The sequence below is a fragment of the Platichthys flesus genome, chromosome 7 (genome assembly GCF_949316205.1).
Source record: "Platichthys flesus chromosome 7, fPlaFle2.1, whole genome shotgun sequence".
NCBI lineage: Eukaryota > Metazoa > Chordata > Actinopteri > Pleuronectiformes > Pleuronectidae > Platichthys > Platichthys flesus.
In genome coordinates this window covers 9,271,200-9,295,368 of record NC_084951.1, presented here as the reverse complement: position 1 = coordinate 9,295,368, position 24,169 = coordinate 9,271,200, and the positions used below count along the sequence as shown (strand labels likewise).

Below are 24,169 nucleotides of genomic sequence, written 5' to 3'. Positions count from 1 at the left end.
ACGTCTTATAAAAAAGCGTCTGAAAACAAATTAAACTCAAACAGACATTTTTCTTGTCTTTTTTTTTTTTACAATTGTACTTATTTGAAGCCCTTCGCTCAGTGAAACATGCTAAACTAAATAGACCTGATTAGTGTTATTATTTCATATCAAGCCAGCAAACACTTATTAGAGGGTGCGGAGTACGATCATACGTGAGAGGGTTTGCAATTCAAAAGTGTTTGCATATGTCTGGTGTGTGTGTGTGTGTACATGATATTGTATGTAATTAGAACATGTGTAGGAACACATTCGGTGGATTTGCACAGATCCTAAGGGCAATTTTAATGCAGCCTACTTCAAAGCACATTCAGCATGTCTGGAGGGGCTTGAGTAGTCAGATTGTAGCCAGTTTTTATATTCCACTGTACAGTTCCATCATCATTATACTCTGGTGAGTGTTTTCTAAAAGAGACCCCTTCAAAGACTGCATTAAAGAAGAAGCTTTATATGTTATTTAGAGCTGAAGAGCCTCAGGAAGAAAACATTTCACGAAAAAAAGAATGAAGGAATTAGAGTGTTGGTTTTTCTGTAAATGTCTAATGACACAGGGCTGGTATTGTTTGAGCGTCATATGCACACACACAGACACATACAAATCACAATTATTACAATAAAAAATAAATTAACTTTACTCGGTTAATCAAATTCATTGGGAAATGCAACCTCACTGGTGCACAAACAGCCTTATGCTCACTTTCAGGTTTGCCTTTAAGTGGTTATGCCTGCGGTTTGAAACTGCCCAGGGGATCCACAGCTAAATAAACACAAATATATGTTTCTGTCAGACAAATTTAGTATTTAGTATATATTGATTTTTCTCTTCTCTTTTTTGATAATCTGGCAAAAACTGTTGGCCTGTGTACAGCCTCTCTCATTTAATGAGAACAGTCTTGTTCTTGACATGTCCTCAGAGATCAGCAATTACTCTGTTCAATGCCCGGTTATCATTAGTGATAGAAATAAAAAAAATCTTCAAAGGTAAGAGCGAGTGGTAACGAACTGGTCTCTTATAAGGCGCATGTAGCCCAGCTGTGAATGTTCGACTGGTTTGCTCCTCACTGCCGAGTTGAACCGCCTCATACTGATGAAAGTTCTCTCTGATTGCGCTGGATGTGATGTCTGACATCAAGCAGGGGAGTGGTGTGCTGCTGATACTGTCCACCGTCTCTCCACAGGTTACTTTCAAAGCAAACGACGGCAAACCGATGGCCATCTGCCAGGTGAACGTGGAACCGACGCCCCACGTCGTCAACCAGACATTCCGACTCTACCACCCTGAGCTCTGTTTCCTGAAGAAGGCCATCCGCTTGTCCCCCTGGCACGACCCCACAGGTGGGGACAGTTACCCCCAGTTATCCCCTGTCAGCCATTACTCCGCCGTCCCACGGCTCCCATCTGGGCTCCCCTGACTGTGTCTAGATTGGATAGATTCATGTGATTCATTTTATTCATTTGCATATTAATGCCTTTTTATTATTGCTTTCACTGACTTACTCACCACAAAGCACGTAAACAAATGTGCACATACAGAAATACAATAACGTAAATACAACATGGGTGAGCAGATGGGAGTGAATAATAAATTCCTCTTTCATTTTATTGTATTTTTATGAAAATATCAACACAAACTATCTTCCAATATGAAGCATTTTCTATCTCAGGGAGGGTTCATAATAACTGAGAGGCATCTGGAAATAGAGCAGGAAATGAAAAGCAAGAATAAGTCAAATGGATAAAATGAATGAAATATAGCAACTATATGCATGTTAATGTGTGTATTTATACATGGATATATAATTCACACAATGTTGTCAATAAGATAAAAAAAGGTGTATAAAGGTGATTCCATAAATGTTTTTTATATATTATATATATATCAGGATATATTGTTTTTCTTTTGTCTTTTCCTGGTGTATGGGTGAACCAGTCGAGGACCCAGATGCCAGAACCAACATTTCTGTTCGCTGCAGTGACCCTAACATCGTCTGCCAGACGAGGATGCTGGTGAGAGAATGTGTTTTCATTATACTTCAAACTACCCTCATTAATATTAGCAGGGCATTACTTGCTGAACTGTTATCTTCCAACACCATCTCCTGTTCTGGGTGAAAGCACTTTATTCCATCTCTGCTGTCATAAATTGCAAACTGTTTTTATACTCAAAAGGCTCATCCTTACATCATGCCTCACACTTTTTTGAAGTGCTAACTAAGGGTTTCTTTTATTTCTGCTTCCATTTTTCTGTTGCCCCTCCAATTTAAAATGTTTCTCCCTCTCTACTCTGTTCCTGTCAAGGTGCCAGGGGAGCCTCAGGATGTGTACTTGAAAGTGCCAGGGAGTCCCAGTCCTCACATAAAGATGTTCTTTGTGATGGTTTTCACGTATGTATTTTTACAGTCATGCTGAATACAGAGAACACACACATAAAGACACACACCAGCACACACACAAAAAAGAATTCTTTTTTGGGGACTAATTAAATTGTTCACGGAGGCTTGAATTAATGAACTAATCAGATGGAGGTTTGCTGGTCTGACCGCCTGAAGTTACTTAGCTCTTCCTCTATTCTGGCAAATCTCCCGCAGGATTTTGTTTGGGTTTGTTGATATGTTGGACCGATGGCTGCCTCCTAGCAAATGCCAGGGCTTTGTCATTTGACCCCGGTATGATATGAGTTTTGACTGGTTACATATTTACTGCAGAGCTGAAATCTGCCTTAGACTGGATGGGGAAAGCAATTAGTTAGCTGAGAGTAGCTGATTGTGTCAATGCCACTCACATCAGTGAATGTCAAATTAAAGAGCCTCAGTTGTTCTCACTTGAATACATGAGTTTGTCATAATGCAGATCTGTGAAAAGTTGTTAGGAAGCCAGGAACATCACTGTAGGGAAGTGGAGGACTTGATTTTCTGATAATGGAAACTTATCAGATACAAGATAATATGATAGAGAAATAGGCCAAAGTTGATTATAAAGTTGGAACATTAGATGGAAAAAATGTATTATATTACAAGAATAAAGTTTTATTTTTATTAGCATAAAATCAAAACATTAGGTGAATAAAGTGTTATTTTACATGGAGAATATCAGGATTTCAGCCTATTGCCTGTGTTGAAATGAACAATGTGGAGCATCTCCTCTGTAGGTTTCACAAATAATGTAAAACTGGATATTTCAGTTCATCAGCACCACATTATCATAAGTAAGTAAGTTCTTTGAAAAGATTCTACTCCAAGTCTATTCTGGAAAATCACCATTATAACTTGACGGAAGTTGCCTCTTTTGTGGAGGAGGAAATGTTTTATTGTGGGCGACTGTAAATCTATGGATGATATTCAGGGGCTTAATAGTTCTGCCCATTAATGCCGATCTGGTCCGAAATTTAATCTGTTCTTTGTTGGGCCGTGACCCAAGAACGTATATAAAACTAACATTTTATGCAAACTGGTTTTGTTGTTTTTTAGAAATCCTGCCAACAGACAAATTGCAGTGAAAACATCAACTCATCATAAATTGTATTTGTTTTTCAATTAGTTTATGGCTTTTTTAGAAAACACAGACACAAGCAATGTAAATTAAAATATTACAGGATTAGTTCGAAGTTCTTGTCGGCGCATATTTTTCTACAGGGCCATTAAATTGGCTCAAGGGGCAGAACTGTACTTAGTTGATATTTTTCTTCACTGGTGCATAGGGCTCAGGGCAAAACCTTGTTTACTGACATAATAACCACGCTTTTGTTTAAGAAAGCATTGAAGGAAATTATTAAGAAACTTCAGGAGAAGTAATGCCAAAGCACTTAAAGCACTTCATTCACTTAATTCATTCGATTCGATTTCTGTATTGATTCAGTTGAGGAGTTTTCATTGTACAATTACAATTTTCCCTGTATAGGAAAGAAATGTCATTCATTGGGAAACAATTTTACCTAATTCTGAAGAATATTCTGTCTGACATTTCAATGAGAATAAAACATATTCGAAAATCCTTAATAAATACAAAATAAAACACACATAACCAAATCAATAAATAAAATGGACTCTCTAGCAAAAAAAGCTCTTGATTACATATTAAACATTTGGCACAGGATATATTTTACCAGGTCTGTAAAAAGGATGGCAGGGTTATGATTTAGATAAGCTTTAGGTTTGTGTAGTATTAAGTGAGTATTCCAGCATTTATGTTGTCTTTAAATTTGTGTCTCATGAATCTGGAGTGAATCTAACAAACACAGAGTAAACTTCAGTACTGTTCAGGTCCTGATAACTTCTGACTAGAGTTGGTGTTTATTGGTAAAGTTTAAAGTGAGTTCAGGTCAGCAGGCGTGTGGAGGGAGGACACACCGACACGAGTGTGTGACCAAAATGGTCGCACACTAGAGCTCTGCCGGATAATGTGTCTGCCCTCAAAAACACTCGTCACTTGAAGCCTGTCTCCTAATGCTCGTTAAGTGCTGCTGTCACAGAATTAGTCTGCGAGTCTGACCACCTCACCTCCTCAGACTCAGGTAGAGCCACTGAGACTGAATTCACCCACTGATAATGATGATGATGATGATGATGATGATGATTCTGCTCATTAGGACGTAGCCGTAGATCCGCCCTCCTTATCTCTCAACCTCACGCTGCTCCTGCTGCGTCTCCAGGGGGCTTTAGCTTATCTGTTCCTCATGATGTTTTCTGTCTGCAGTGAGAAGTGGATGGCGGCGCCCTCGCAGATGTGGCAGATTTACATACATTTCTTGGAGCGGGTGGATGTGAGCTGTGTGACTGGCCAGCGGACCTGTCAATCACTAGTGCTGAGGGGAAGACAGACTGTTCGCAAGGTCAAATGCTTCTCATCCCACCCCATGGACATTCAGGTACATGCTATCGCTAGTTACTTTCTTTGAAGCCACTTTTTGGTCTTGCACTGTATATCATATCAATGCTAACTTTGTTTGAATTTCACACTGTGCTTGAAGAAGAAATGATGTTCAGCTTTGCACAAATCTATAGAGCTAACAGTAAACAAGGAAGGACTTAAATGTGCCCTTTACTGAATCAGGAAATGTGCATGGATGTTCATGGATGCTGGACATGTAATTGGCCCCTATGTGTAACTTGCGGCCCCTGATTTTGAAAACACCAAGTACTCAGGCTCAGACTATATTTCATACAGCTCAGTCAGGGAGGGTCTTAATGTGTTGCTGCAGGTCTCCAGTCTGTTTATCAGCCTGCCAGCTCTGGTCTTGTGTGTTTGTGTGTGTGTGTATGTCAAAACACAAAACTAAAGTGATGTGCAAAAACATAGTTTTATGAGACAAATAGAGGGTTTGAACTTTGAAGTACAGGAACATTGACGTGTTTCTGCTGCTTTGGACTGCAGCTTCTCATTAATTGGTGGAGCATCATGTTGCTTCCAGTCTCAGTCAACTGGGTTCTGGAATTTCTCCTTCTTCTGAGATTGAATCTGACTGTCCATAGGTTCCTTAAGGTGTGGGCATCTTTTACTGAAGCCTTTGCACACCATGCTGTGGTAATTTGTCTGTATTGGACTTTAGACCACGGGAAGAACTTTAGTCTAGTATTGATTCTCTGTTTGACTTTTAGTAACTGACAGAGACTCAGGTGTTATATCCTGAATTCATAACACTTTTATTCCGAAATATCAATCAAATGTAAATGAATGTTAAATTAGTGCTGGGCAGTAAAACAATGCATATAATTAACGCTATATGATTGTCATTAATAGCAATATCACAAAGATCAAACATATATATCTATTAATTAATGTTGATATTTTGATGATCTATTGATCTATTGAAGTTGGAAATAATAATGTGTCATTCGTCATTATAATTACTAATTTGAACTGATATGAAAACTTTGGTTTTGATAACATTTTCACCCAATCATCAAGCCTTATGTTATATTAAATATTGTAGCAATTCACTTCTCCCTGTTCTCTTTTGCCATAACTTCTATCTGTTCATAGTTCAGCTGGCACAAATTGAAGACAACATATAAAAAAGGGGAAAGTAAAGAGAAAGTATATTGAAAAGTTGAGGGCTTTGTTCTGGACTTTTTTTTGTTTTTTTTTAGCAATAGCAATTTTCCAACTGCAAAACGATTTCATGCAAATCGCTCTCTCAGCAGTGGGAGACAATGGGAGCAGCAACAGCCTCTTTTGTAATAACTCCAGGTTAAGATTCAAGTCATTATCGAGTTTTGAATGTTCCAACGTGGATTGACGGCATAATGGGTCTTTTCATGTCCTTTCATTTCATTTCATTAGGTTCCTCACATTACTTCCTACAATCATGTCGGATCATGTTGGGACACAATTTGACACCATCTGAACATTTTTTTGCAATGGCTGTGTGCTCCCTGAACATTAGAAAGGATGTTTCAGGAGTGCCGGAGCGCTCTGTATTTTTAATAGATCCTCACAATGCCTCTCAGTCAGAGCCACAGTAAAAGGGCATTGCGTCGCCTTGTGCTCGCTCATATTCAACCAAAATAATAATAGCAAAGTGATGGACTGTCACACCCATCTTGTCCCATACAGTACAACCCAAATGCGTCTTACTTGAAGAATCGGCTGGGAAAGAAACAGATGTATTTTTAATAGAAAGCGCTGTGTGCATCGACAGCCTCTTTGATCTGACTCTCTGCAGGTTAGCTCACTGTGGAACGCTTCGGAGGAGTCTTATAAAACAGGATAAAGCTCACCGCCAGAGAATTGCTTTGCTTTTCTCGACAGATTAAAAAGGAGCTCTGCATTAAATCTCATCCTTCTGTCTCTCTGTCACTCTTCTGCCTCCACCGGCTCTCATTTCATTGTCTATCTCCTCCTTTTTGCCTCTTTCACCGAACTCCGTCTGCCCTTTCTCTCACCCACGTCCTCCTGTTATCTGCACTCTCCTTCACTTTCCTCTGACTCTGTGAAACGCCTTTGTCCATAAATTCTGTTCTTTCCTTTACCTTTCTTTCACCCTTTCTTATAAAATGTATTGCTTCTCATCCATCCTGTGTAACTTTCCCTTTATTAATTGTCTCTGACTCATTCAACACACCCAACGTCCCTTTACTGCCGAACCCAATCGATCTCTACCTCCACCCTCCCACACCTTCTCTGTAGGTGGATCCAGAGGGTGTATTCGTCCTGCCGCCCTCAGCGGTGCAGGAGCTCCAGCTGAAGGTGCAGCTGTGGCGGGCCGGCAGCCGCTTCCTGTACGTGAACGCTGTGGACGTGGAGAACCAGCGGCTCATCACCGCCTGGCTGCTCTGTCTCAATGTCCATCAGCCTGTGGTGTCAAAGGTGGAGCATCTATTTCTGTTTTTATCACATAAAATCATCTTCAAAACTTCATCACAGAAGTCCAGAGCAGATCTGTCAGTTACCCAGACTACATTCTTGGGGATGTGGTCACCAGGATTTTGCAAAGAGGAATATACGAAGTAGACAAAACGATATCTCTGGATCTGCTGCAGCGAATGTGATCCAATCTTTTAACAATACATAGGAATATAAAGAAACAACAGTGATTTGATGAACATCATAAGTGAGTAGGTGACACAAAGCCACTGGTGACTGAGAGTCACAGTCGCTTCCTTATTGAATCCATACTGGTGCTTTTCTCAGGGGCAAATTACAAACCTGTTTATGGTGAGTGTCAAAGAAAAGCTCAGTACAGCTGATCCCAGGCCAGCTCTTAAAGCCTCTCTCCTCTGTTGCTATTAATCCGATCAGAGAAATAAGTCCTATCGTCTTTGTGAGCTTCTCATATAATATTTGTGGATCTTCAAAATCATATCTTGTGTGCAAGTCAATCACTCACAATCTATTTAAAGTAGCTGCTGTTTGTAACTAATGCCAACCATAGACTGTATGATGCCAACCAGACCTGGCACTAACTGGCGACCTGTATGTGTGTGTGTCTGTGTGTTTGTGTGTGTGTGTGTGTTGTCATCCAGGCATTTGAAGTGTGTGTCCCGGTTGGTGGAGGGCGTGGTAGCTCCAAAAAAATCACCTACATCAACCCGTACACCAGCGGCCGCAAGTTCCTGCTCCGCTCGGACCATCCGGACCTGCTCCAGTTCAAAGAGGATAAATTCCAGGTGAGATAAGCAGGAAGTCGAGCAGCTCTCTTACTCTCATCAGGAGTAAAATCAATACCTTGATTATCACCCAGACAAAAAAGACAAACCCTCTTTTTGCTCTTTTTTGCATCAGTCCATATGGTTCTATGGGATTAAAAGGTTCCACGTTGTTACGCCTCTGTAAATAACTTAATTAACATCAGCTTTAATGGAAAGTGCTACTGACCTGTGGTTAATCCATTCGAGAATGAATTAATGGAAACAAAAAAATTCTGTCAGTACTTCTGCCAAACATAACAATGAATTTTATAGATACAATAAGTGAAAATAATGCATGAACACCAGCCGTGCTCGCTTTGAAAACCTCGTAAAGGTTGCAGCCTTTTTATCGAATTTAATGCATTTGGAGAAGAATATTTTTTCACATATTTATATTCTAATTTCTTCAAAATCGCAAACTACTCCTTCTCCCTGCAACAAGTTTTCAGGGCGCTCATAAAACAAAAGCCTTTTGGCAGTAAAAATCTAAAAGTTATTGGAAATGCAGCCGCCACAGAGCAGGTTGTTCAGGTTCACTGAGCCTTCACGGTGAAAACACATTAGCAGATCAGCAGCAGTTCCAGCTCTCTGCCTGTGTACACAAACTGTTCAGACACTGTGCTGAGTGAAGATCACTGTGTTTCAGCAGCTCACTACACAATAACTCGCAATTATGCCCATAATGGAGAAAAAAAGAGACTTCATGTGTAAAATGGCTTCAGTTTTGGCCAATACAAAATGTTGTTACCAGGCCGGTGGAGACTTTATTTAGATACCAGTTTTTTTTAAATATGAGGCATATGTGTTCTGGCAGACAGCTGAAAAACATGGCCTCTGTGTGGACGAGGCTTTAGGTCATGAAACACTTGTAAACAGTGCCTTCCATTTGCTGAGGTTTGATAAAAGATGGGAAGTCAGCATTTTAAATGAACAAATAAATGAACGAGACGCAGTGGAAGTCTATTTCCACATAAAATATAGAAGAGTCTCACTGCCGCTGTCCAGAAGACACTGCATCAATTACACAGAAGGAGGTGGGACGAGTGAAAAACAGCCCCTTTGTTATTTCCCATCTTGTCAGCCAGGCTGCAGGTGGCTTATAAAGAATTCACTGTGTCTGGAGCATTAAGCAAATGTGGAGACACTTTTCTTTTTTTGACATAACTGCCCCGCCATGATAAAACCAGCTGTCAGGAGGGGAAGCAAAGCAGAGATCAATACTGCTTCGCTTTTGGGGAAGATTACAGAATAAATCCCCAAAATTGACCCATATATCCGTTGGTGGCTGTTACCGAAAAAATGCAGGAAGACCGTTCTATACTGATTAAAATACTGTGAAAGCAAAATACAGCCCAAATAAGGATCCTTCGCACACTATGACCTCCGACAGCAAAACAATGAAACATTAAGAACTGTGTGTCTTTATATTGTAAACAGAATAGTCCAAATTGCATTTCGCAGTAAAAAAAACAGCAATTTAGATAAAAACAGAGAGTGCAATGTCAGGACTTTAGAACAATTAAGAATTCAAGCTATTTGAGGTTTCCTCATTTAATAAGTTTCTGGTTTCAGATAACTATCATTAAATCCCCCAGTGGAATAACTCACAGTGAGGAGGCAAAGTCGCTCTGTGTGGATGAGCCTCTGCTCCACAGGCAGTTCATTTATTAAATTTGAAGAAAACAATAACACTCTGCCACTTTAGCACTTTAATGTTTTAATATTGTTGCTAGGTCATACAGTATTATTCCCAAGTGGACCCCTAACTAAAGTACATTTTTGAAAAAGTTTTAACAGTAATGACACAAAATCAGTTACTTTCGTGTGAACAAGGTCTGAAACTGTCTCTGGGAGTCAAACCATGGACAATTGATCACAAAGGAACAGGAAGAAGGATTTGATTTCCCTCTTTAAGGGTTCAGTGTGTAAGATTTAGTTGAAAGGGATCTATTGGCAGAAATTTTATACAAAATAATCCTAGTGGTGTTTTCACTAGTGTTTAATCAACTAAATTGCATGAATTGTTGTTTTCTTTACTCTGGAAGAGGCCGGTTGTATTTAAATAGTTTATATTTACAACAGGAGCAGGTCCTCTCTATGGAGGTCGCCATGTTTTGTAACATGGCCGCCTCTGGACAGAATAACTGTACGTTACCACAGGTTCTCTCTCATGTTTGGAAGGGGAGGGTGAGATGAGAGGTATTCAGCTGCAACATGCAACTTCACCACTAGATGTCACAACATTTTACACACTGAACCTTTAAAAAAGAACCAAGGCGCTTTAACATTATTTTTGAATCTTTTCTTTTGAATCTTTTCTGTGCAGTAGCAGGGTGATACATGTACTAAAACATGTATACATGTATATGTATGTTTGTCTTCAGTTGGTGTTTGTAATATATTTTGAGGAGAAATATGTTGTTCTGTTTTAGGCTCAGTTATAAATCAAACTCATATTAAACTAGAATAGCATTCAGTACCACACACGTCCTCCAAGGCCCAACAGTCACCTAATGAAACCAGATTTAAATTCACAAGATCCAGATTTCTATTACCTCTGCAAAACTGTGACTATTATTGAGTGTATGAATAACAATAAATTCCTAGTTTTCTTTTTAGTTAGAAATGCAACATTTCTACTTCTTCTCTACTTCTTTTTGCTCGTGACAACAATGACTGAAAGTGGAACTTTTATCTCTGAACTGATATTAGATCAATAATGTTTTAAAATGTCCAAAGATTCACATTACAAACCATGATAAATGATTTCATCTAAAGATCATAATCATCAAGACTATATAAAGGTTATTGTGGATGTGGTCACATCGGTTTAATGTTTCTCACTCAAAAGAAAGACAATTCCTCAACATAGAATATTAACTGTGTTCAGGTCAGTGGAGGGGAGAGTTACACCATCGGTCTGAGATTCGCCTCCAGCCAGAGTCCCGGCTCAGTGAAGATCTACGTCTACGTGAACAACCTGGAGGAGAAGACGGAGGAGACCTTCGTTGTGAATGTCAACTACTCATGAACTTCTCCACTCACAGAAATGTGCTGTAATTTTTCTACTCCACTTTAAGTTTGATTTCTTATTTGAACAGATTTCAGAGTATTTTACTGACTTTACTTTGTTTTGTCTGTTAGTATGTTTGTATAAATAAAATGTATGAAATCAATGCATTTCTTTTTCTTCTGCTTTAATGAATTGAAGTCACTGTGGGTGCAAAACAATCAAGAAAAACTTTCTAGGAAGGCTTTGACCACCCACCCAAACACAACTTTTGGTTGAATGAATTCTACACTCAAGTGAAGTAGAAACTAATCCGTAAATTTAAGAAACAGATTTGTAGCTTATAGAGAAAATAAAATATGACATAAAGGGACAGAAGAAAATACATATTTTATGTTTTGTAGTTTGCAGGAACATCAGTGAGGAGACCGAATCCCTGCAGCGACCAGTCCTCTTCCAAAACGTCCTGGAGACATCAGACAGTTCGTCCCCCGACCGGCCAAAGGTGGCGCTGAGGGCGGAAGCAATAACATTTTATCGACTTTAATTATCCAGCAAACCCACTTGATTGCCACTTGATGGTTGCGTTTTAATCTAATACAATGCCAGAGGTGCCCCTCCCACGCACACCCCCACCCCCTTGCCGTCCCCTCTCACCTCCCGAACAACTAATCCTCATCACTGGCATTATTAGAAACGCTGCCGTAATGAGGTGTGATTCTCCGGCGAGGCGCTCTTCTCTCCTGATCGCCCTCATTAACACCCGCAGCCTTTCAAACCCTCCGTCCTCTCCTCTGTGCTCGCTCTGCCACGTCTGAGGCACACACCGACAGAGAGAGAGAGAGAGAGAAGGCCATGCAGATTGGGTTATGTAACACAGAGTTACACAATCCCCCACCCGACCACCCCCACACTCCCTCCCACCGCACTCATTAGAATGAAGGCTGCAGAAGAAGCCTCAGCGCAGCAGCTTTCGCTAATAAAAAAAGAGGAGCGTGACCAAGCCCAGGTGCTCTCCACGCTTTAGCTCCTCTAACAAGCAGGAGCCTCAGTGACTTCGCTGTTTGTGTGAACGCGTTAATAGCTCACACAATCACACATTAAAGGTGTATTCACCTAATTATTGGCTCCATGTAGCTGTTGGTTCTGGTTATTTATACCTGTGTTCATACAGTGACAAAGTGGTGCTGTAGTTTGCACCGTGCCTTCACTTTGAATGCCAGCTTGGCCGAGATCTTTCCGTGTGTTCTCCTCACAGTCCTACGATTGGGTTCCGCTTGATTGGAGAAATATTAAAAAAAGAAATGTTTGTCTATGTCAGCTCTGTTCCCTGCCTCGGCCAGGATTGGCTCCAGCTCCCTCTCAACCATTCAAAGATAAGTGGTATGAATGATGGATGGATGAATTGATGGATCGGTATTTAGGCAGGTTTATTGATCAGTCATCGTGCCTCCTGCTCATGGTGGTTCAAAGCCAACCACCTCATTCTGGTTAAAATACATTTTTGATTAGTTAATCTGAAGATTCAGCCAGGTGTCTTCAAAGTCAAAACTTTTCAGAGGAGAAAACTTTGAGTTACACAGAATAAATAAATCTACCAACCACAGGCTTAAACTAGTTAGGTTAAGCAAGAATAGTCACTGGAAGTGGCTCCACCAGAAAAAATAGATTCATTACCCCCGTTTTCATGGGTGTTTGTCTGTTAGCAGGATCACTGCTGAGCCGATTCTGGAAATCAGGCATATTAAGGGAACTGATATCTATGAATGTTTGCAATTTGGTACAGCTTGATGGAAGTGAACAGGACTGTTGGGCCTTGCTTTGTGCTCTACTGAGAACTATTCTTCTGTAGCCTGATATCATCTCCATGTCAGCTGGTGAATCATTTGGGCTCTTTTGTTTCTCTTGTCTCATCTGTGGCGAGAGCTTTAGGAATTCCACCAACTTAATTGTCAGGAAAATTATGCTATTTTCATGACAATAGATCTTAAGATTCATGGAGGTTGACCTGAACGTTTTTTGAGAAGCAGATCAACAAGTGTCCATTAATTTCACCGTAACTCAGTTGTTTTCAGACGCTACTGTATAGCTCTCTAGCTGCCCACCAAGCTCTGACTCTTTCTCCAACCGGGGGCAATTGGCTCAATCAATGGTTCAGATCAGACCTAAGAACTGGGCAGTGGCTTTATATTCATATTAGTTTCATCTGAGCTTTGGTTTTTTCTGTCATGTTTTCATGCGTCACGACATGTTTACCGCCAGCGTCCATCCCTAATAATTCACAGCACCTCCGTCATGTATGGGAAGCTGCTTTCCGTTGCCGCTCCACTTTGTGATTCATGATGTCAGCTGATGTTGTCATTTTTATGTCAAATAAAAACCTTCCTTGTTGCAGTTTTCAGACCTTGATTCCTGTCAGAGGGAGCAGTGTTCGGTGTGAGCCGCACAATCGTTGTCTCAGCGAGGGGCAGGGCAGCACTGACACCTTATTAGCACCGTCAGTCCAGCTGTTGTCTGTTCCTCCTGAAGGGGCACAGACACCCTCCACCTCAGCTCCAACTGTCTGCTCACCTTGTTAGTGCGGTCAGACGGCTCCTGTCCAACTGTCCCGGCAGAGAGGCCGTCTTGATGTTTTTCGGCATGGAATGGCAAATGGTAGTGCCCTGATATTTTGGAGAAACCCACCCCTACCCAAAACTGCACAGCTGTGTGTTAGTATGTGTGTTTGTGTGTGTGTGTGAGTGCCCTGGCCTGAGCCGTGTGAGTGGGCGAGCGTCTGTGAGAGCACACAGCGATGCAGGTACCGGAGAGAGCTTTGAAACTGGAGGAACATGCAACCTAGCAACCAGCCCTCCTCCTCCTCCTCATGTGCCTGGATCAGCGCTCACACAGCAACGGGAAGAGAGCGAGTGTGAGTGATGGGGATCGACCTCAAACAGTTTACACACGGAGAACAAACACATTACCACAGAAGAAAAGACACCTGCTGAGGCATCACTGTTTGGGGTGTGGCTACGACAGCAACAGGTTTGAAATACACTAACATAAGAATTGGGCAGGGCTGTCAGTTTTTAATCGAAATTCGAAGATAATTCAATCAAACTTGGGGGGGAAAGATTGTATTCGCCCTGTAATGATGGGTTTGAATCCCAAAAGTCTTTGTACCCTGTGACGTCTTTATTACAAATCAGTTGGCTCACTTGGTGGCAGCAGCTCAGAAGGCACCACATCTGGTTGAGAATGTGCACGCTGTTAGAATATATTAAAATTGTGTGTCATGTGAGTTATGTTTTGAAAAAACTGACAGACAGTGGAATCACTTTTAGAAGCAGGAAAAGGTTTTTTTCCTTTTTTTAACAGGGAAATAGAAAGTAAAATGGAGGAGTAGAGCTAAAGCAGCTGTTTGTTCTTACCCGATGGGGGGGGGGGGGGGGGGCTGCCAGTGGCTGCATCAGCTCAGATGTGAAGTGGGTGAAAGAGCCTTTAACAAACCGCAACTCAATTAAGTCATCCGGTGCAAGGAGATTTTTTTATTGAGGCAGCATCAGTGTTCTGCTCACATCCATTTTGAAGAGAGTTCTCAGTAGATGGCAGCCTAACACATGCAGCTCCTCCCACTGCTCATCTCGAGGCAGCAGGAAATGAAACAGTGTTAGTCCACATGGAATCTGCAATTTGAAATGATCATCAGACACAAGCTCGGTCTGTAATAATCTGATTAACAGCAAAAAACACTTTCTGTGATTTAGGATTTCCCCGCAGAAAGGCAAAACATTTTCAAACCTGTAAATCGGAGTTTCTTACCATGTTCAGATCTACTTTGTCACACTGCAGCTGTTCCAAAGATGAGCGCTGTCATGAGGATTTCTCAATAGTCAAGCACAAGTCATTATTAATGTCTTTCTGGAAGTTTATTCTACATCTGCAGATGGGCATCAATGTACAAGACCATGGGATAGATTTCATACAATGAGCAATGACATACAAGAAAAAGCAGCACTTTATACTCCAAGCCCCTCCTAGAGAGGAAACAAATGTTATCCATCAACCTCTTCGATGTGAAGTAATAGGTGATCAATATCTGTCACCTACTCTTTCCCAGACCCTTGGAATGTAACATCTGTTTTTCAAGGTCCCTTTCCCAATCTTTACCACCACAAATCCCCCGTGCTGTTAAGTCTTTGTTAGGTAACCCTGTCAGTGAGGAAGTTATATAACATTTGTTTGAGTGCAACCCTGACTTCTCAGGGAGACATTTCTTATCTTTCTAACATCAAAGTAGTTCCTCATATCAATCATTGCCCTTATAGTAACATTTCTATCACAGTGCACATATAATCAAACAATAAATCTGAACATTGAAGTGTGTTTCTCTTGCTGTAATCATTCCCCCACTTCAAGCTAATATATTCCATCCTGCTTGCATTATAATTGATGGGGGATAAACTTAAACAAACATCAACAGCCCCTGATCTGAGTGGAAATGCATTTTAAAGTTTAGCATCGCCTAGAGAGGCTTCGTCAGTCAATCAAAAGTTTGTTGTTTATGTACAAAACTCCCTTTTAGTATTTCTCTAAACTGTCCCCCCTAGTCAAGCTGCAGGGGCAGCTTAGTAAAGAGAAGGTGTCTATAACACTGGATCAATCCAAACCACTGATGTATTAAATAAAGAGCAAAAACATGGCCGTCCACTCTGTTCATACCTCGAGGCCTGATGCTGAAACACCCAGCAGCCACTCTTCATCCGTCTGGATGCAGCACAGTTGTAAAGTCCAACAAGATATTCTGTTTACCTGAGCTCCTCGCTGCAGCAGCTTCTGTTATGCTAATCTAATGGTCTGACAGAAAGTTTTTGGGTCAGTGGGTTAACTGGGTCAGCGGTTCATAAAAGTCAGAGCTATGAATGATGTCCGCAGCGGTGTAGTGAACACCTAGGTATCCGCTTCGTCCCCACTTAGAAATCTTCTCCACTCACAGAACATCACATTGTGCACTCTTTGTCTGTGTTACAAAGCGTGGTGGCCTTTGCCCTGTGTGTGTGATGCTGGAAGGGCATCATGACATTAGATCCAGTCTTGTACTGGTTATCATACTCACTCCCAGTGGGCCACTGCGTCACTGGGCTTGATAATTGTCAAAATAGAAATCTGAGTATGTGATGTTCAGGGTGCACATGGGAGTGAGCTACGTAGCAGGTGATTTGTTTCCCAGAACACCCATGAGAATTCCCAGTAAAATAAAGGAGGCTACACCAGTGCATGCCCTGCAGGCGACCTGTTCGGTGTCCTTGAACAGTTCATCAACACATCCTGCTCCTCCAACTGTAAATGAGCTCAGCTAAAGACAGGGAAGGGAGAGCAGCCGCTGCTACAGTGTGCCTAATAAATACATTCCTCCTGTTTCCCTCAAGCCTGGAATTCCTGAGAAAACTTCCCCCCTCAGTTTTCATAAGCTTGTGGGCAGCAATAATTCCTGCCGCCATTAAAAGCAGAGTTCATGTGGGTTTATCGGATAATAAACCAAAGATATATTGAGGGCCAGTGCCCCCTTAAAGATTTTATGATAGAAGCAGTTACACAAAGTGAGTGATGATACCAAATCTAAGACTGTGTGATCATATTTTCTAGTTAGCGTGCATATCCTGCCTGCTGAGGATTAAATATGCTTGTGTGTTTTACACTTTTAGGCATCTTGGAATGGGACCTCCACAGTAGATGTGTTTACACTGAGCTTATATTCAGAGTATAATCTGTTCAAAGACCTAACTGAATACAAATGCTCTATATGAAGACCTCAATCAGAATAAACAGGACCAAGCTGGTTCAAATGGTCATAAATTGATTAAAAGAAAAAGTGATTTAATCTGATTACCACCTGCCTTCCATCCTAACATAGATGCGTGGGGACATCTACACATCTACATTCCTCCTCTTCCCCAAAGTGTTCCTTTTATTAACTGATTCTGGCTGGGACATTTTAATTATAAATAATATGACTTAGTTTGTCACCAAATGCACAGACCAACATTGAACGGTTACCACATACACACGCAGGTTTGTGCAGCTATTGACTTCCTTTCCTTGGACAGCCCAAAAAAAACCTAGTCCTTAACCTGCACCTTGACAATTTCATGCCTGACTCTAACCTTAACTTAACCACAATTCACATGTGACCACTGACCTTTACTGGGAGCTCAGAAATGATGTTTTGCCTCTTTAGGACTGGGCTTTGGTCCCCATCAGGTCTACTGGTCCTGACAGGGTCAGTGTTCATGCTGGAAAAGGTCCTAAAGAGGAAACAAAAATGAGTACACACAAGTACAAACACACACACACAAGTTTCTACATGTATTTCAGAATATACAGTGTTATAGACCCATCTGGGCCACCCATGGTTTTGTATACATATACTCTTCTGAAGCACAAAAGGTCATCTCAGTTATTTAAAAACAATCTTTTAAATGAGATCAGGGGTGAGGAACCTCTTTCTATCAAGGGCCATTATAAATATCATGCCATCCTTCAGGGCCGTAGTGAATTATTGAACACACACATCACACTAATTTCTCTAATGCAACGGCTGGAGCTGCCTCTCTTTTGGCGATGATGTTTGTCACAGCCGGTTTCAAGGGTCCGGTCAGACTGTCTGTGTTTTGTAAAGAAGTGCTCACAGCAGGAAGTCGTCACGGACACATTCAGACCCAACAAATAAGTTAATTCCTCAAGTATCAAGTTATATCTGGAGGGTTACTTTAATCAAAGCATTGGTCCAACTGTGCAGAAACTGAAATACTGTATAGAGTCTGAAGTCATGATAATAATGGATACAGAGGCTCGCCCACATGTTTCCTATAATGGTTAGTAATGGTCACCTTTATTCAGCTTGTCAGGTCAGGTGTGTTTTTTTTATTTCTCTTTTTTCTTACAGGTTCTCTCTCCTTTCATTTTCTGTCCCTCCCCTTTCTGTTATCGTTCTCTACTTAGTATTTTGACTTCGCTCAGAGACAGTTAATGTGTTTCCTACATGTCTGGCTGATCAATGCTACGTCAACCACGCTTTCCTTTGAAAACAACCTTTTCTTAAACAATCTTAATCTAAAACAATCTCTGTCCAGAGGTCGCGTTTTGGCTACGTATTCATTTTTTAATCCCTGTCCATACTAAGACGCTTGAAAACACATATCATGTTACCACTTCCATACACTAGGCATGTGTGTGTCGCAGTAAACAGAACGTTTTCTTCCATAAAGCACAGCCCTTGAAGTTTTCAAACTCAAACAGCAACCAGCAGCGTTCCCAAACTTCTCAATTTTAACTGCTCCAAAACTCTGAAGCAGTGTGGACAGCAGGCAAATCTGTAGCACAGTTGATCAGTTAAAAAAACCCACACACGTTTCAATTCATCAGCGGGGGATGAGTTATCAAATGGCTAAAATGTAATTTCAACACTTATTTACATGTAAGTGCATAAATGATATTATCGGTTGTTGTTCATATTCAGGGAATAACCGCAAACCGGTGCAAGGACCCATCCTGAACCTTTGGAAATCTCGACTTATCTCCACACATGGACAGTTTCCATTTGTTCAAAAAGCAACGCAGAGCTTTGTTTTGCACTTTTTCTACAGGTGCTACAGGTGCTCCTCTGTAATCAGTGAGATAAGGCCTCTTATAGATGAAGTGGCTCCGCGGGAGAACGTTACCGTGATGGAAGAGGGAAGAGGGCAGGCTCGCACAGAAGCAAACATAGACAGCTCTGCCCCACTCCCTCCAGAAGACAATGAGCTGAAGAGGAGTGAGCTACAAAGTGAGACCAGGTGGGACGCGCCGGAGATGAGCCTGCATCAGGAGCGGGTTCAGACACAAAGAGGAGAAAGAGGAGGAGAAGAGAGAACAAAAAGGGAGCAAGATTTAAAAGAAAACAAAGGAGGAGAAAAAGAGTAGTATAAAAGAGGAGGGCAAACTTTTCTAAATAAAAGCTCTGCGATTAGTCTCAGCCTTACAGCAACAGAACAAACATTGTGCTTTTTCTTTGAGGACAAAATGCTTGAGAGGCAGTGATTCTATGAATGTTGTTGCCATGACGGAGATCAGCACCCACGACATCCGAGACTGTCTCTGTCGGTCTGATCAGGTGAAGACAGATGTTACTGCTGGCAGGTTGTGAGCAGCTGCTACAGGTTATTAATCTTCCACATACTATTTTGTTTGTGCCTCTTGTTTTACACTCAGGCGTTTTTTAAGATTATAAGATTCTTACAAATGCCTTCCAAAGTACAGATTTTCAAAGTCACTGTTGCTTTATATAACAATCATCTACAGCTAGATAATGTTTTTCTCTATGTTTGGTTAACACTGCGCGGTCTAATTACAAGTTTGTAGCCTAATTCAGCATCACTGAAAACATCACTGCTCCACATCCCTGATGTTCTCAGGCGTCTGCAACGCCCAATTACTATATCAGGTATTACTGGGACCTCTGTGTTCCTGTCTGGTAATCGACGGATTGTTGATGGGGACTTTATTGCTACCTACTGGCCCGGCTTTCTTATTTGAGTTCTCGTTGTCATTTTGTAAAAAATATCTGCAGTAGTGTAGAAAACGCCTGAGTCTTGCGATAAAGTATTCGAGGACGAGGAAGATAAATGCGTAATGTATTTATCACAGTTGTTCTGATATCTAATTGGATGAACGTTAATCCCAGACTGTATAAAACTGAATCCCCCAACAGTTGACCCCAAATCTTCAGTCAGAATGAAAAAGGGAGTGTAAGCACAGCTTGTGTGGTTCACAGTCAGTCCTCCTGCTTCAGAAAAGGTAGAAAGAGAATTTCATATTCTGGAGATAGATCTGAGGTAAAAATATGTTCCGAATGTTGCCCCCAATGAGAAGCTTGGATCAAAAGTAACACTGAGATTTAACATATTCCTTTATGATAACTGCACGGCCAAAATATTCAATAACAGTCCTGATCCAGTTGAGAGGCTTTTCTTCCAGGAATTGATGTATTTTTTCAGCCTCAGAAGTTTTTGCTGATGTTCAGTGTTAGAGTGCATTTTATTTTTACATGCGTAACTCAAAGGTGGTCACGAAAAGTGAGTTTTTGAATCAGAGACAGGGACACGCTGTGGAGGAGGAGCACTCTGCTGCTTTTGACAAATGAAGGAGGGCGAGCGTGTGGGTCTGATCATAAAAGACTCAAATAAAAAAAGGGTAACATCACTGAAGCTGGGTCCGAGTGGGAAGGTGAGGAGGGAGACGTGTCTGTGATGATTTGTGGTGAAGTAAAATCTTAATGGAAATTCTGCAGCCGTGGCCAAATCCAGCAATGACTGCTACAAATCTGCAGCAATGCTGACGGCTGCATGAACTCTGCAGTCGGAACCGTTTCCCAAACTTCTTGCCAAGTCGAGTAGAGTGCGTTAGCCAGAAGCACCAGCAGCCACGCCGTTAGCTTATAGCTTAATAGATTTTTCAGCATTTCTTTTAAATCAACGTCACACCCCTCAAACACACATACACACACACACACACACTCACACACACTTGGCATTTTACTTCTGAAATAAAAGTGAAGTGTTGATATTCGACATTAAAAGTCGAATTAGAGAAGAGTCATAAAGTCAGGAGGCTGTAAATGTCATTTATACGAAGCTGCTGTTGCTGAAGTCCAGGTTAGACTCAGTGTATTGAAGTGGGTGAGGTGTGTTTTATTCCTCAGTATTTTCATATAATGTCACCTGTCATACCTGGTGAAAGACTGTTTACTGTATATCTCATTTTGTGTGCTTCTGTAGATATACGCTGTTTATGTTCTGTATTTCCTCAAATAATGGAGGGGCCTTTATTTACCTCGACTGTGAAAAGGACTTTTATTATGGTATTAGATGCAGGGTTTTATTGATATTTTCCTAATAGAAGGTCAAATTTTCACAGAAAGTCTTGTTCTTATCCACAAATGTTAACAGGTTAAAGTTTGCAGTGACTTCATTTAAAGAAAGTCTTGTTTCGATAACAAGCTTTATTTTTGAACTTGACTCCCATTTGCCCTTTCTAGTTTCCCCATTACCCTTGATACAAACTCAATTGTTCCTCTAGCCATTTCAAATTAAAAGCCCTCCAGCGTTTCAGTGGACGGAAACCTTTGAATTCTTAACAGGGCTTTTATTACATTAGCAGGCATAAAAACGTTGGATGGGATTAATGGACCACTTAGATCATATTTAGATGAGTAATATAAGTGTTGGATTTATTAAAGTGGTAGATATCTACAATAGGACAGGCTCATTGTATTTATTCAGTTGGATTTCTGTCTGTACTGCTCGTGGGAGGAAGGCTCCTGGTAAGATTTGAAATCCTGACTTAAGGGCTTCTGTGAAGTAGTGCATTGTGGGTCACTATTTGGGTCACTATGAGTACATTGATCTTTGCTCCCAATGCTCAAACAGCTGAGTGAGAAATGCTTCTTACCCACCAACGGTGACGTAGCAGAAGTGGAGGGAGCAAGAGCAACGACTTATTTCCAAACTTGTATAAATGTTTGATGTTACAGTGATTGAACACTGCACTTTACAAATGTAAGAAATACACAAAGCACTGTGGACTGATCATCATAGAGGTCTAAAACACGACTGATTCTAACAACATGGGGCTTTTTCTTTTGTGTCAGCAGAGCAGCCTCTTGCATGAACAAAAGGGGGAAAACGTGACACATAATGAAACAGATGCCATTATACATTTGATTTTGCAGCATGAATTCACAAGTAGGAACTCAGATTGATTTCATGCCTGTTTAAAATCATCCACAATGCAACAAAGTACCACGCGGTGTGGAGGAAATTCAAAACATAATCGAACATTTCATTGAAGTAAAAGTACCAGGAAATGACAAAAATATATTCAAGTAAAAGTCCAAGTACCACTTCAACTTCTCAAATTGAGGAAAAGCAGGTAATTACTTGCTTAACAATCTACTTTAAATATTGAGAGTAAAAGTACTTCCTTTTTGTGTAAGTGTATCCTTTTACTTGATGCAACCATCTACTATTTCATAACAGGAAAGTACAATTACAAAGCAAATGCACCTAGGGTGAGTGTATCCCTCCACTGATAAGTATATAATATGCACAGTGTACTACATGGAAGTGAACTGAGCCTGAGTGACTGTCTTCTAAGCACTTTACCATTTACAATATCCTCCTTTCATCAGGCAACAGGACGTCTGCCAGATCAGGCCATTACACTCTATTGTTTTATTCAGCAGCAGACAGATAGAAGGAAGATGAACATATTTGAAAGGGTAAGTGAATGGAGAATTTATATGCACAAAGGCATCTTCATTTCCCATATACAGGCCGTTTTCAATTAGAGCATACCGGAAGGTCAAGCAGATTGAATTACAAGCAGCAGTACATGGCGGAGGCCTGTACGCTGATTGGCAGGCCTCGGAGGAAGCCGACTCACTGGGCTGTTCGGAGTTGGCTTTGCTATTACACTGAAATTAAAATGGATTGATGCATTAAGGTGGAATTATTCAATCTGATACCAACTGCTTGAATGGTGGAGGAGATTTAAATAACTTAAGTGTTTGCCTGTTATGAATTTTAAATGGCAAATCATGTCCCAATTCCGAGGCTTAATCAAGTCTCTTTGAAAATCAGCCACCGCATTTCTGGTTTAATACAGCGGTTAGCAGCGAGGGAGAGGGAGTGGGGCGAAATAATATATGGAGTACTGATTGGGCGTCACAGTGCACTTTCTGTCTGTCAGCAGAATGTCTGGCCGTAATTAGGAAAAGCAGCGGAATGGGAGCAGGCAGCGAATCGTTCAAAGCCAACAGCGCTCCCCCCTGTTTTTCTGTACGTCTTTTTGACTTCTCACATTCGGACCTATCGGAGACCTGGAGCTGTGACTGCTGCATGTCAGCGTGAGCAGCCACAGTGAGGCTGGGACGCACAGAAACATTATCCGACACATCAGAGACACTACAAAGCCACCTCGGCCTCGTCCTTTTCACATTAACACATCGCATTTAAAGTCAAAGCGCCGGGTATCACAGACGTGTATTATCTGGGGACTCTCTGTCAGCACATATCAGATTCCCTGTGACTCTGAACACATCCAGAACGTTCATTTTAATCTCATCAGATTAGGACGAGATACACACGAAAGAAAAAACTGCAGTTATTAACCTGTAGCTTCAATGTTAATTACAAAGTGCAGTTCTGTTGACCCAATGCATGGATAAAGACATATTGTAAATATTCATGAGCGTGCTGCCGCTCTGTGGGAGATAAATCACCCCCGTCCACCTTATCAAGCGAGGGGGTCAGGGCTCGGGTAATTTCTTACAGCGGAGAGGAGGTCGTTCAGAACCTTCCCATAAAATCCAAAGTAGAATGGAAGGCTCTCACCTAACGTCAGACCCTATTACCTCACGTCAGCAAGGAGCCACTAATGCAATACAAATAAAAAAAATAGGCCCTGGGTGATTTCCCAGCTTTTTTCACTGACTGAGTCGTTCTTGAGCTTCACCTGCCATAAACAGTCAATAGTATCGATACGCTTGTTAGATGAACTGGATTTTTTATTTCTCCTTTCGTCTGAGAACATGTTTGGAAGTTAAATCTACATCAAATGATGTGGTAGTTCTCATCATATGTTTTTTATTCAACTATAGATAAATTCTGTGTGAGCTCAGTCCATGGGGACATGTCTCTTCGGATCATAGGGTACTCCTGTTTTTTCTTTGAGAGCCAGGTCTTATAGAAAGCATTAGCCGTGTAAAATGTCATATAACTAAGTGCAGTAGTGTGAGCACGTTGTCGTGTACGTTGTTTAATGCAGGACTCAACACTTTCTGGCGCTTCCGAGAAATCTGATGTGATAAAGAGGTATTTTTAAACGGATGGATTCTCATAACATCATTATTAGCAGTTCTAGTGTCGTACGGTACCTCTCAGCCCTGCGGAAACATTTTACAACAATTATTTTG

The 24,169-nt window shown here is 41.1% G+C and overlaps 1 protein-coding gene across 1 annotated transcript in view; it reads left to right on the top strand.

Moving 5' to 3' along the window:
* Positions 1-11,277, top strand: part of nphp4 (nephronophthisis 4) — a 96,629-nt gene extending 85,352 nt beyond the window's left edge. Inside the window, exons 16-22 of the mRNA XM_062392913.1 lie at positions 1,218-1,374; positions 1,970-2,046; positions 2,338-2,423; positions 4,732-4,903; positions 7,165-7,344; positions 8,001-8,144; positions 11,056-11,277. Coding sequence (XP_062248897.1) covers positions 1,218-1,374; positions 1,970-2,046; positions 2,338-2,423; positions 4,732-4,903; positions 7,165-7,344; positions 8,001-8,144; positions 11,056-11,196 — 957 coding nt within the window. The 3' untranslated portion in view covers positions 11,197-11,277. The remainder of the gene's footprint in view (positions 1-1,217; positions 1,375-1,969; positions 2,047-2,337; positions 2,424-4,731; positions 4,904-7,164; positions 7,345-8,000; positions 8,145-11,055) is intronic.
* The last annotated feature ends 12,892 nt before the right edge of the window (positions 11,278-24,169 follow it).